The sequence below is a fragment of the Mustela nigripes genome, chromosome 17 (assembly GCF_022355385.1).
Source record: "Mustela nigripes isolate SB6536 chromosome 17, MUSNIG.SB6536, whole genome shotgun sequence".
NCBI lineage: Eukaryota > Metazoa > Chordata > Mammalia > Carnivora > Mustelidae > Mustela > Mustela nigripes.
In genome coordinates, this window is record NC_081573.1 from 9,745,937 (window position 1) to 9,758,823 (window position 12,887).

A 12,887-nucleotide genomic window follows, 5' to 3' on the forward strand; every position below is an offset into this window, starting at 1 on the left:
GGTCCTGGGTTGGGGTCCTGGATGCTAGAGGTCAATCCAGAACCAAGATCAATCCAGGTATCAAGCTCTGTTCTCGTCAGTTTCTGAATTGTCTGTTCACCCGCCTCTGGGTCACTGTTTCTAGAGCAGAAAGTTGATTGTCAGGTTTTGTGACATAGGCTCCCTGTGACCTTCAGGGACACAAGACTTCCCGTCTTCTTAGTGTCCTCTCCAGCCTGCCCTGAACCCACATTAGCGTCTCATCATGACCCTCACACTCCTGCTTAGGTCCTCCCGTTGGACACTGTGCTGAGCGGAGCTGACTTCCTCAAAGGATCAGTGTCACTCAGGCTGTTCTCCAGCCAGAGACAATGAGATCAGAATAACAAGGGGGTGTGTAGGGAAATTGACTGAAATATTACTAAATAACTCTTGGTTCAGAAAAGGATATTGAAAAGTATTTAGAAGTGAATAATAATGAACATAGTACATTTCTCTCTCTCTCTCTCTCTCTGTCTCTCTCTCTCTCTCTCACACACACACACACACATAAACTGCATGTAAAATCTGGTGAAAACTAATTAAAGTCTATATTGAGAGTTTTATGCCAATGTCAAGTTCATGCTTGTATACTGCAGTTGTAGAAGATATCCCTGAGGAGAAGTGGAAGGAAGTATTTATGGCTTTATGACTTTTGCAACTTTTTGTGAGTCAATAACCATTTCAAAACCAAGTTTTTTTTAAACTACAAGTCAAAATGTGGGACACAACTAAAGCAGTGTTTACAAGTAAGTTTATGCTTTCAATACATTTGTCAGGAAACAGGAGCATTAAAAAGCATGGTCATGGATTGACTCAAGAAGTTGTACAAGGTGCAACAAAACACCTGCCCCCCCCCAGCAAAGGACAGAAATGAAGATAATGACATAAATCAATGAATTAGAGCAACAAAAGTTATTACAGAAAACTTAACATTCATTCTTTGACAAAATCAATGAGATAATTCGCCAGCAAATCTAATCAAGAGAAAAAGAGAAGATGCAAATAAAATATCAAATTAAAAATCAGAAGTAACAGAGAGTGGCTATTTTAAAAAAATAAATACAAGTATACTTAAGAACTCTACATTTATAAATTTGAAAGCCCAAATAAAGTAGGGGAGCCTGGTTGGCTGGTTGAAAGTTCATCACGCGACTCCTGATTTCAGGGTTGTGATTTCGAGCCCCATGCTGGGTATAGAGATGATGTAAAAAAAAAAAAAAATCTTTAGAAAACCTGGATGAAATGGACACATTTCTAAAATAATGTGAAATGCCAAGATTGGCATAAGAAGAGTATATACAATGCCTTAAAGCAATTAGAATGCCCAAGGACCTCTGGAAAACTGACAAGAAAAAGAGAATAGCCCTAGTAGGAAAGTGGGCCAAGCATATGAAGAGGCAGTTCTCAGAAGAGCAAATCAGAAAGGCTAAAAAATATGTGAAGAGACACTCAGGCTTAACAATAATCAGAGACAGGCAGTCTATCAAACTGTCCATCTCTCAGACTAGCAATGGACCAGACAGCTGGAAAAAGATATGTGTTGGCAGCAATGTGGGGATACAGATACAGGGACCCTTGTGTCCTGCTGCTCATGGGGTTGTTGGGAGGGGCACAGGACCTTCTTCCGGACTCTGAGGAACAGTTGAAAGTTCTGATCAATGTTTCGGGCCGAAAGCAGCATTGCAGGGAGGAATCTGGCAAGACTAAGTCAAATCAGGTTTACAAATTTCCACTTCTATTATGTCCTAGGTACACGTAATAGAGATTTCCACCTTCATCCACAAAGTAACATATACCAGGATGCAGCATTATTACGGAGAAGGTGAGTTGAAGGCAATGTGGGCATTCCTGGCTGAGACTCAGTGAACACACAACATTCAGGGGACACACACTATGGATATCATGCAATTAAAAAATACTGATTAGACATACGCATAACAGTACATGGCTGGATCAGAAAAATTCAGTGCTGATTATTTTAAATAAAAACACTATATTACTTGCATAAGTTAAAACCACAGGCACAGGGTTGCCTGCGTGGCTCAGTCAGTGAAGCGTCTGGCTCCTGATTTTAGCTCAGGTTCTAATCTCAGGGTCATGAGACCGAGCCCCACCTCAAGCGCTGTGTATAGGGTGCAGTCTGCTTAAGACTCTCCCTCCTGCTTCCTCTGCACCTCCCCCATGCTCTCTTTTTCTCTAAGTAAATAAAATCGTTTTTTTAAAGTAATAAAATAAAACTACATGTGCAGGGGTGCCTGGCTGACTCAGTAGGAAGAGCATGTGACTCTTGATCTCAGAGTCATGTGTTTGAGCCCCATGCTGGGTGTACTTAAATGAATGAATGAATGAATAATAAACAAATTTTTTTAAAAACGTGTGCACACAAGACACCACACATCTTACAAGAACGCAAGAACCAAAAGATAGGCGTTAGCCACTAGAAGTGAGTGCCTACAGGAGGGTTAGGGAATACAAGTGGGGAATGAAGATTACTAGAAATACTAACTAAAACAATGTAGGTCATACAAAAGTTCACAGGCTTTGAACTCAAAGGTGGAGCAAGGTTAGAATCTTTACCCCTCCACTTACTGGATGTGCAATCTTGTGTAAGTTGTTGAACTCATTTATAAAATGGACTAATAATACATCTCATGAGAATGCTATTGAAAATTACTAAGCTTATTAATATAAAGTATCAGGCAAGTGCTAAACTCTCCAGAAATGTTGGCTCTCCAGTCCCTCTCCGTCTTTCCACTATCTAAAGGATCAAGGTCAACCTCTTTAGTAGGCAGTCAAGCCTCCCACGCCCACATCCCCCACTGCTAGATTGGCCCCAAACAACCTGTCCAACTTTGTCTAGTACTGCTCGCCTGCACAGCAGTCCAGGTAGAGGTCACTTCTGCCACCCTTTTCTGTCCAGAATGCCTGGCACACGGGCTCTGTAATTCAGGAGTCTGTAGCAAACAAAGGCGCTGAGACCCGCAGAAAAGATGGAACACAGGACAGGGAAATGAAGGCTGACAAAGGATCACACAAAGGGATCGGGCCAATCAGAGAAGATAGCACACACCGGCCTGGAATGCAAAACGACAGGATCCAGAAGTCTGAGCACAAATGGAGACACAAACAGAAAAAAGCGGAATGAAATTCTCACGGGGAAAGGACGAAGAAGAGGTGGTCAGAGGGGATGCTACGCCTGCAAGAGAGAAACCGTGCAGAGGAGGAGGAGCAAACGTGGCCTATAACCTTGCAGGGAGTCAGAGGACCAGCACCCAGAGCACAATGGGAGAGGCAGGAAAATGAGGCCTAGGACACAAAGACGTGGCACTCAGAGGGAAAAGGAGACCGAGGCAGGAAGCGCAGAGAAAGGGGACAACAGGAGCGGGTGGGAGGGAAACCGTGGGACGCACGGAGAAGGCAGGTGAGGATGACAGAGTGGAGCCCAGATGCAACCGATGAACTGAGGCGAAACCGAGGAGGGAGATGAACGCCGAGAGCGGAAAGGGACGAAGGGACAGACTACAGCCTCGTCTCGGAAAGAGAGGGAAGGGGGAGGGTGGGGGGGGGGTGGACAGGGCCAGGCAATTCGGAAAATAGGATCGTGGAGGAAGGGGGTGCGAAAATCAGCAGGATGGACAGAAGGACAGGAACTCTCAAGAGAACGAGAAAACCGAAGTTAGGAAAATCAGCGCCTAAACGGACAGGAAGAGAGACATGGAAAGGGACGCAACCCGAGGTAGGATGAGGGAAGGAAAGGGGAAAATCAAAAGAAGAGGAAACGCATAAAAGGAGAAGGGCAGATCTGGAGCTGGGGCACAGGGAGAGACGTGAGAGAAACACGAGCGTCCACACAGCAAAGAACCGCCCGAGCGAAGCTGAAGCTCGGAGCGCAAGAGGCAAAACCGCGCGGTGCAAGCTACAGGACGAGACTGCGCGTGCGCAGTTGGGTCCAGGTCAACGCCTGGGAGGTCAGACCCGGCGGCCGTTTCTGCGGGGGCGGGGGGGGCAGGGCCAGTCTTATCCTGGGAGCAGTACTCGACGCCCCATTGGCCACCTCCCTCAAAGGGGAGCAACAATCTGGGAAGGCAAGCCACAGGGGGAGGGGCAAGTGGGGGGAGGGATAAGACTCAACTCGACGCGCTATTGGCTGGCCTGACAGTCTGGGGCGAGCCAAAGCGGGCTGGAGGTAAGGGGAGGGCCCGTCAGTGAGGATCCTGAAGCGCATTGGTCGCTTGCCTTGACGGCGGGACATGACGCTTGAAGCTCATTGGTCCTTGTGAGAAGGGGCGGGAAAACAGGCTCGAGCGCGGCCGTTCCCCACGCCACTTCCTCACCGCATCCTTTCGCGTCCTCCTGACTGTGTCTGACTTTGCTCGCTCGAGGCTGTGGTAACCGCGGGCCGAGGACGCGAACACGACCCCGCCCCTCCCTGTCCCTTCTCCCCTTCTCTGTGGCGCTGGACCCCCCGCCTCCACCCCCCCCCGCGCTCCTCGCGCCCCTCTCCTCCCCTCCCCCACGCCGCGGGCCCCTAGGCGCGCTCCTGGACCCTGGAGCGAGGCGAGGCCACAGGCCTGGCAGCTGAAAGGGGGTGCACGCGAGTAACAGCCGCGCGTGGCGGTGGTGCGCCGCGGGGAGGTGGGCCGGGCGATGCATGAGATCGGTTGCTGGGAATGGGTAAAGGCCCCCCAAGCGCTGGGCGCAGTGACCACCAGGTTTACGTCAGAGTTTGGAGGGCATGTGGGTGCAGGACGGGAATCCGTGCTGTGAGGAGGGGGCTTGGCATCTGGAAGGGGCTCAGTAAACGTTTGTCGAGTGAATGAAAATAATTCTTGAAAGTGGGGCGAGGAATCCGTGAGAATAAAGTAATAGCGGGGGTGGGGGCGGGGAGGCGGCAAGAGAGCGTTCTGATTTAAAAGGGGAGCAAGGGGAACGTTGACTTGCAGGAGGTACATGACGCTGAGAATTGAACGGGGGCATGAACGCAGCTGTCGGAACTGGATCGGTGCGGGAGGGAGGATGGTAGTCGCCTAAGGCAGGAAGAACTCTCAGAACAGGGCGTTGGGGGAAAGGGGGTGTAGAACCCGGGGGGGGGGGGGGAATGCAGGGGTATGAGCGTGGGGCTTGTGCAGGAAGAAGCACAGGCCAGCAGCTGAGAAGGGAAGGGGGAGAGGGGCGCTGGGGAAGAAGGCAAGCCTTCTGGGAAGGAGGAAGTCCGAGGAAGGCAGTGGGGTGAAGCAGGGAGAAAGCAGGCGGGTTGGGGGGAGTGCGAGGAGTGAGGGTGAAATCTGAGTCTGCAGGTGGGTGCTGTGGAAACCCCTTCAGGTGTGACCTCCCAGGGGCAGGAGGGCTGGTCAGGAGAGGGCCCACGTGGCCGCCCTGACCTCCCACTCCTGCCCCCAGATCCATGGAAGCTAAAGAAATGCCCGCTGTTGTCCACCTCTGTGCCTCCGACTCTGCCCCAGGGGGTGAGACCAGAGCCCCCCCAGGCACGGAGCTTATCCCCAGGAGAGCTGTCAGTCGCTCTCCCACCTGTGCCCGCTGCCGAAACCACGGCGTCACTGCCCACTTGAAGGGCCATAAGCGCCTGTGCCTCTTTCAGGCTTGCGAGTGTCATAAATGTGTCCTCATCTTGTGAGTATGAATGAGTTCCAGGGAAGGGAGGAGGAAGGGCCTCATCTAAAGCGAGGCTGACTTTTGACCTGCAACCCCTGTTTTAGGGAGCGCCGGAGGGTCATGGCTGCCCAGGTGGCCTTGCGTAGGCAACAGGAAGCACAGCTAAAGAGGCATCTGGCTCAGGGACTGATGAGGAGAGCTGCAGCTCCTCCCAAAACTCCCAGCCATGTCAAGAAGGGAGCCACTCAACCTGGGGTCCCCGGTGAGTGTCTGGCCAGGGATGGGTCCAGGTTTGGGGTGGAGAAAGCATAAGTAGGAAAAAGAGTCCCAGACCCTCCGTTGGAATTGGTATGTGACCTCAAAGTGTTTCTACTCTCTGGGCGGCCTCAGTCTCCAATTTTAAAACGCAGTCAAGTGTTGGGAGGATATAGTGAGATCCCTGAGTAGAAAAAGGCCAGAGGGAAGTATGAGCTCAGTTTGCAGTTGGAGTGGGGTGGAGGTCAGGAGAAAGGGTTCATCAGAGCTCTCCCTGCTCCCTCACAGCTGAAAAGGAAAACATAGCACCCCAGCCTCAGATGCCCCATGGGGCAGTCCCACTGGCACTGACGCCCCCTGGGAAGGTAAGGAGAACCTGGGCCCTGGAGGAGTGACTCTTATACTAGCCCTTGCCCAGACCCCCTCCTTCTGTGCCCTCAACACTTGGGTTCTAGAGCTAGCCCTGATTTGCAGTATCCTCCTGGGCAAATCACTTCTCTTCTATGGGTAAAAAATGAGAGGGTGGTATTTTCAGCCCTCAAGTCTAAAGTTTTGAGGTCCTGAACCCACCCTAGAATGTACTCATTCCTTCCCCAGCCTCGTATCTTATTCCAGCTTGTGTTCCCTGCCCTTGCAGGATAACTCCCAAGGGCCTCTGCTGCTCAGTCGTCCCCCAGAAGCCTTGCCTTTGTCCTGGACTCCAATGCCTCCAGGCCCTTGGGCTCCTGGACACTGGCTGCCTCCAGGACTTTCCATGCCACCACCAGTGGTATGCCGCTTGCTATGCCAAGAACCTACTGTCCCTCTGCATCCCTTTCCTGGTAAGATTAATACAATATTCATTCAGCAAATATTTGAATACCATTGTACTGCTGTACCAGAAAGAGAAGAGGAAGAAGATGCAGAGTAGGAAGGAAGATGGAAGTCATGACCTTTAACCCCTGTACACTCCTGCATTCTCTTACCCTCATTAGGCTTTGACCCTGGCACTTCCCTCCGGCTGCCCACTCATGGGCCCCTCCCAACCTGCCCAGGATCTCGCCCGATACTGACGACTCCCCTTTCTGGAGAATCCCAAGGGCCCTCTGCCCTGCCCCGCGCGTGAGTAGGGAGGGAAGGATATTTGTCTATAATGTGCCTAATACTGTCCTGGACACCACAGTAGATGACGTAGAATACAAGGTCTCAGACTAACCTGTGAGGATGGGCACTCCTTCCTCTGCCATTGCCTGACTGAAAACTTTTGTACGAGTATCTTTACCTCTCTGAAGCTGGTTTGCTGTCAGTAAGTTGGAGACACAATTACCTTCTTTTTGCTTTGTCATGAGAATTCGTGATAATGTACGGAATACACCCCAGCAGAGGCTCAGGACTTTAATAGCAGTAGCTATTAAATCCTCTTAAACAGATAAAATGGAATCAGACTGCCTGCTGAAAGGGTGGGGTGGGGTGGGACCTGATGGTGAGAGCCTCAGAGGCCTACAGTAGAGGTCAGAGGCCATTAGAGAAAGTTTCTTAAAGGTGCTCCTCAAGTTCCATGGGGATTGGGGAACTAGAGGAAGGCAACTAGACTCTGGTAGGGCAGGAACAGCCATCCCTGTCCCTCTCGCTATTTATATGTTTTTTAAAAATTGACACCACTGCCACAGTAGCTCTGGGGGAAAGAAGCTGGCAGGGATTTTCATTTTATAGCAAACAAAACAGGCCAAGACAGGGGAAGGGACTTGCCCAAGTCCACAAAGCCTAATGGCCCAGCAGGTACCCAGACTTCCATGTGTACATGTCCATCCATGTGTTTAACCCCCTTGTTATCTTCTTGCTTCTAGATGCTCAACTCTGATACTCCAGCCCTGTGGCACCCCAGACCCTCTTCTGCTGCAGCCACAGGTCCTGGGAAAGAAGTGGAAATCGAGCCTGGGGAAAGGAAGATAAGGGATAGTGAAGTAACCAGGGGCTGAGAGAGTACTTGGAGAGTGGCAGAGTGGGGGTTCCCACTCTGTTTCTTTTCTTTTCTTTTGCAGGCCCCTGGAGCTTCTCGCCTGGCCTGGACTTCTGCACCCTCAGAGCGGCAGCTGCAGCGGGAGGCAGCTGAGGCTCTTGTGGGTCTGAAAGACTCTTCCCAGGCTCCCCGCCTGACCTCCTCTGTTCCTCCCAATCCTCCTTGGATCTCCCTGCTCCACCCCTGTGGCCCACCAGGTAACCTGTTCCCTGAAAGAAGATGGGATAGGAATGGTTGGGAAATGGAGGTACCAGGGTAGGTAGGGACTAAGCAGGGTCAGCATGTTGAACATCTTCAGACTCAGGCCCCAGGCTTCTCAACCTAGCTCCTGGAACTGCAGTTGAGAGTTGTTTGGCGAACCAGTTTTACTAATTTTGTGCTTAAAAGCAAATGTCCCATGCCCTGATGTCAAGGAAAAGGGGGCTTGGAGAAAAGCAGGGACTTGCCCAAGGGCATATGGCAAGGCTGGCAGAGCCTGATCTCCTGACTCCAGCCTCAGGCTCCCTGCAGCTGCCTGCTATAGATCTGATAACTGCCTTCAAGGACTTTCCATTCTAGTTGGCAAAACAGGGTGCCTCCACAAAGCTCAGTGACAAACCTTGAAAGAACTAAAGGAATCTTGAGGAATGAAACCTATGGGGACAGAGAGGGAAGGCTGAGGATTCTTCTGTCCAAGATGGTGGCTTAGGTTTGGTGTGTGGGTAAGGAAACCTGCCTGGAAAAACCGCTGGAACAGAAGGAGATGAGGCTGGAGAGACTTCCCATCCCGGAGGTCTGGGTGCCAGTCTTAGGAGTCCAGACCAGCAACTGTGCATGAAAGGGAGCCAGGGAATATTTCTGAGCTAGGCAGGGACATAGAGACCCTGAGCTTTAGAAGACAAGTATGGTGGTTCTGATGGAGGGATCAAAAGAGACAAGACTGGAGGTTGGAAAATCAGTGAGGGGGAAGCATTTTCTAATCCAGGTGAACAAGGATGAGGCCTGGATTGAATGGGGTAAAAAGAGGGGGTTGCTGGGAAAGGAAATGGATATGACCCAGTCCTACCCCCTTCTTTCCCGCTTATAGCTCCTGCTGGAGGAAGAGGATTCCAGCCTGTTGGACCCTCTCTCCGACCCAGCCCAGCCCCCTCTGTGGCTCTGCATATTGGGCGTCTGGGCTCTATCTCCCTCCTAAGCTAGAAGCCCAGAGATGAAAGCCTTGCTGGGGAAGAGGCAACAGCCTGCGGGCACTGCATATTTGGTATTTTGCTTCTGGATTTATGTATGGAATTTAATGTAGTACAAGCTTCCAGCTTTTCTTTTCTTTTTTTTTTTTCTTTACTTTTTTTTCCCTTTTTTTAAAGCTTTCAGGTGCTTCATTAGCTTTTGGTTCCTTTTGTAGTGTGGGCATTTCCTTGACTGAAGTGGTATTCTCTTACTCACTGGGTCCTGGGACATTTTTAAATCCCCAACAAAGTGAGAGATGTGCAGTTTAAGCTAACCAGTATCTAAATAGGTTTTTGCATGAGTTCACTTTCCAGAATACTTACATAACCTATGATTCTATACATACCTGTGCGCTCATGTCTGTCTCCATATAAGCAAAAACAGGAGAGTATTTTCATTTTGTGTCTACCTTTGGGTGAGTAACTGAGAAATAAAACTTTGTTGTTTTAAGCCACTGAGATTTGGGGATTGTTTGTTGCTGCACCGTAATCTAGTCTATCCTGACACAAAGGACTTGTTCAACCTACTTTTCAGTAACTAGCATAAATAAATACAAACTTGGATTTCTTATAGCTATATAAGAAGGATTGGTAGAGGAAGATAGTGGGAGATTCACTGATTCAACAATGAAGTGCCTGCTCAGTGCCAGGCATAGATCATTTCCAGCTGTCAGAGGGCTACAAACTGAAATGCATACAGGGCCAAGCAGATCATGTAAATGAGTAAAGAAAACTGGATGAGCCCTAGAAAACTGAGAATGCATGCCCTGCCTAAGGAGAGAGCCTCCTTTACCTTAGTGGATTATTGCCAGGCAGGACAGTGGCTATAGCCACAATTTCTGGTTCTTCAAGAGAAGCTGAAAAATTGAATTTCTTTGTAGAACATCTTAATTTTCAAATGGTGGCTCAATTTTCTTCTTTTTCAAACGTTTACATTTTAGAGCAGTTTTTCACAGAAAAATTGAGCACACTGTAAGTGTTCTCATGGTCTCCCTGCCCCCACACAAGCACAGCCTCCTCCACTATCAACATTCCCCACTAGAATGGTACATTTTTTAAAGTTGATCAACTTACACTGATGTGTCATCGCCACCCAAAGTCCATAGTTTACATTAGGGTTCATTCTTATTTGTACAGTGTATGGATTTGGACAAATATATGATGACATGTATCCACCATTATAGTATCACAGAGAATAGTTTTGTTTTGTAAGATTTTATTTATTTATAGAGAGAGCACAAGCATGGGGAGAAGCAGGCTCCCCACTGAGCAAGGAGCCCAATGTGGGACTTGATCCCAGGACCCTGGTATCATGACCTGAGCCAAAAGCAGACACTTAACCAACTGAGCCATCCAGGCACCCATATTGCACAAGAAAGTTTCACTGTCCTAAGATTTCTCTGTGTTCCACCTACTATTTGTCCCTACCTGCACTAAATCCTAGCCACCAATGACCTTTTTACTGTTTCCATAATTTTGCCTTTTTCCCCAGAATGTCATATAGTGGGAATCCTATAGTATGCCTTTTCAGATTGCCTTCTTTCATGTAGCAATATGCATCTAAGTTTGCTGTATGTCTTTCCATGTCCCGATAGTTCCTTTCTAATTAGCACTGAATAGCATTCTATTACCTAGATGTACCACAACTTCTAATGATTTTTAAATTCTCTATCTATAGAATTATTGAAAAATGTAGGAGAGTCATCAGTTGTGGATTCAAATCCCAGCTTGAGGTCAAGCAACTTGAATCTCTAAAACTCGGTTGCCTGGTTTGTAACCACCTTAGAGAGTTGTTAAGATTACAAATCTGTAAAAATTAACACCAAGGATGTACTACTGAGAAACCATGTCATCTGAAATCATAGGCTCTTTGAAATCATTGTAATAGTGAGAAGGGGACATCTCACTCTTGCCTGAAGGATCACTGTAACATAGAGAAGCAGCTATGATTTCCAACCCGGGTGCTGACCTTCAGAGGAGGGATTTCTGAAGATAACGTTTCACATTTATCTTAACTCTATAATTTCTGAAGAAACAGGACTTTGTGTCTGCTTCTCTGCCCAGGCAAGATGCTGACTCCATTATATAGGAACTGCTTTGCTTTGAGTCCATTAAAGCTCTGCTTAATATATAAATTTTACGTAACATTCTTCCCCAAAACCTGTATTATCCCCATGTCTTCTTTTGTTTGGTGAGGCACCCTACACAGTTCCTCTGGACAGCTCTTTTTTTTTTTTTTTTAAAGATTTTATTTATTTACTTGAGAGAGAGACAGTGAGAGAGAGCATGAGCGAGGGGAAGGTCAGAGGGAGAAGCAGACTCTCCATGGAGCTGGGAGCCTGATGCGGGACTCGATCCCGGGATTCCGAGACCATGACCTGAGCCGAAGGCAGTCGTCCAACCAACTGAGCCACCCAGGCGTCCCTGGACAGCTCTTAAAAAAAAAAAAAATACTTAGTAAATTGGCCCAAGTGAATTAAGCTTAAATGATTTAGCACTGATATTAGAAATGTACATCAACGGGCGCCTGGGTGGCTCAGTGGGTTAAAGCCTCTGCCTTAGCTTCAGGTCATGATCCCGGGGTCCTGGAATCAAGCACCGCATCGGGCTCCCCGCTCAGCGGGCAGCCTGCTTCTCCCTCTCCCACTCCCCCTGCTTGTATTCCCTCTCTTGCTGTATCTCTCTCTGTCAAATAAAATCTTTAAAATGTATATCAGAAATGTATAAAAGGTGAATATAAGTTATCCAAGTATATGAACATTTATACTTACACATGCATACAACTTACATAGTCAAACACACATATGTTGATTCTGGGGGGGAATCTGAGACACTTAAACTATTCTAAGTGTGAAATAGGTTTCAACAACATTCTGCATGAAACTAAATACATGATGTTTTCATGCTTAGAAGCATAGTTTATGTTCTAGACCAAATGTTTGTGTCACCCCCCAAAATTCCTATACTGAAACCTAATTTCCACTTGTAATGGCATTTGGAGGCAGTGCCTTAGGAGAGATTAGTGCCCTAATAAAATATTCCCCAAAGAGCTCCCTCACTCACCTCTCTGCCATGTGAGGACATAGCAAAAAGATGGCTATAAACGAGGAGGCTGGCCCTCACAGGACACTAGATCTGCTGGCACTTTGGTTTTGGACTTTCCCAGCCTCCAGAACTATGAGAAATAAATTTCTGTTGTTTATAAGCCACTATCTATGGTATTGTGTTATAGCAGCTTGAACCAACTAAAATAGTTGGTTTTAATTTTTTAACAGATACTGGCATAACATACTGGCTTATTAATAACCAAGGTGGGGGCACCTGGGTGGCTCAGTTTGTTATGCCTCTGCCTTCAGCTTGGGTTGTGATCTCAGGGTCCTGGGATCAAGCCCCACATCGGGCTCTCTGATCAGCAGGGAGCCTGCTTCCCCCTCTCTCTCTGCCTGCTGCTCTGCCTGTGATCTCTCTCTTGTCAAATAAATAAATAAAATCTTAAAAAAAAAAAAAAGGTGCTTTGCATACACAGTATCTCACTGTGGGAAAACTACTATTTGATCTTATTTTTTAAACTCTATCTTTTCAACATAATAGCCACACACATTTAAATGACTCCCTTTCTGCAGCAAGTTAACAACTTTATTGGACAGTAAGTGAGTCCCTTCAGTGTTTGATTGTTGGAACTGACAAGGATTACACTAGATTACGCATGTAACACTACATAACATTTATCTGTGCCTGGCACGGAGTAGGCACACAAAAAGTGGATTTTAATCAGTGGATTAAAACCTATGCCT

The 12,887-nt window shown here is 47.9% G+C and overlaps 1 protein-coding gene across 1 annotated transcript; it reads left to right on the forward strand.

Annotated features, from left to right (window-relative positions):
- Positions 1 to 5,425: 5,425 nt before the first annotated feature.
- DMRTC2 (DMRT like family C2) lies at positions 5,426 to 9,067 on the forward strand. The gene is made up of 8 exons (XM_059382466.1): positions 5,426 to 5,652; positions 5,739 to 5,896; positions 6,178 to 6,254; positions 6,527 to 6,710; positions 6,864 to 6,990; positions 7,716 to 7,776; positions 7,911 to 8,085; positions 8,955 to 9,067. The coding sequence occupies exons 1-8, from the start codon at positions 5,426 to 5,428 to the stop codon at positions 9,065 to 9,067; spliced, it is 1,122 nt and encodes a 373-aa protein (XP_059238449.1).
- The last annotated feature ends 3,820 nt before the right edge of the window (positions 9,068 to 12,887 follow it).

What these genes read in the sequence shown, in the direction of transcription:
- DMRTC2 (XM_059382466.1), top strand. Translation starts at nt 5,426, where the DNA reads ATGGAAGCTAAAGAAATGCCCGCTGTTGTCCACCTCTGTGCCTCCGAC. An exon ending in CACTCAACCTGGGGTCCCCG is followed by an intron (nt 5,897 to 6,177) that starts GTGAGTGTCTGG and finishes GCTCCCTCACAG; the next exon opens with CTGAAAAGGAAAACATAGCA. An exon ending in CTCTTCTGCTGCAGCCACAG is followed by an intron (nt 7,777 to 7,910) that starts GTCCTGGGAAAG and finishes TTTCTTTTGCAG; the next exon opens with GCCCCTGGAGCTTCTCGCCT.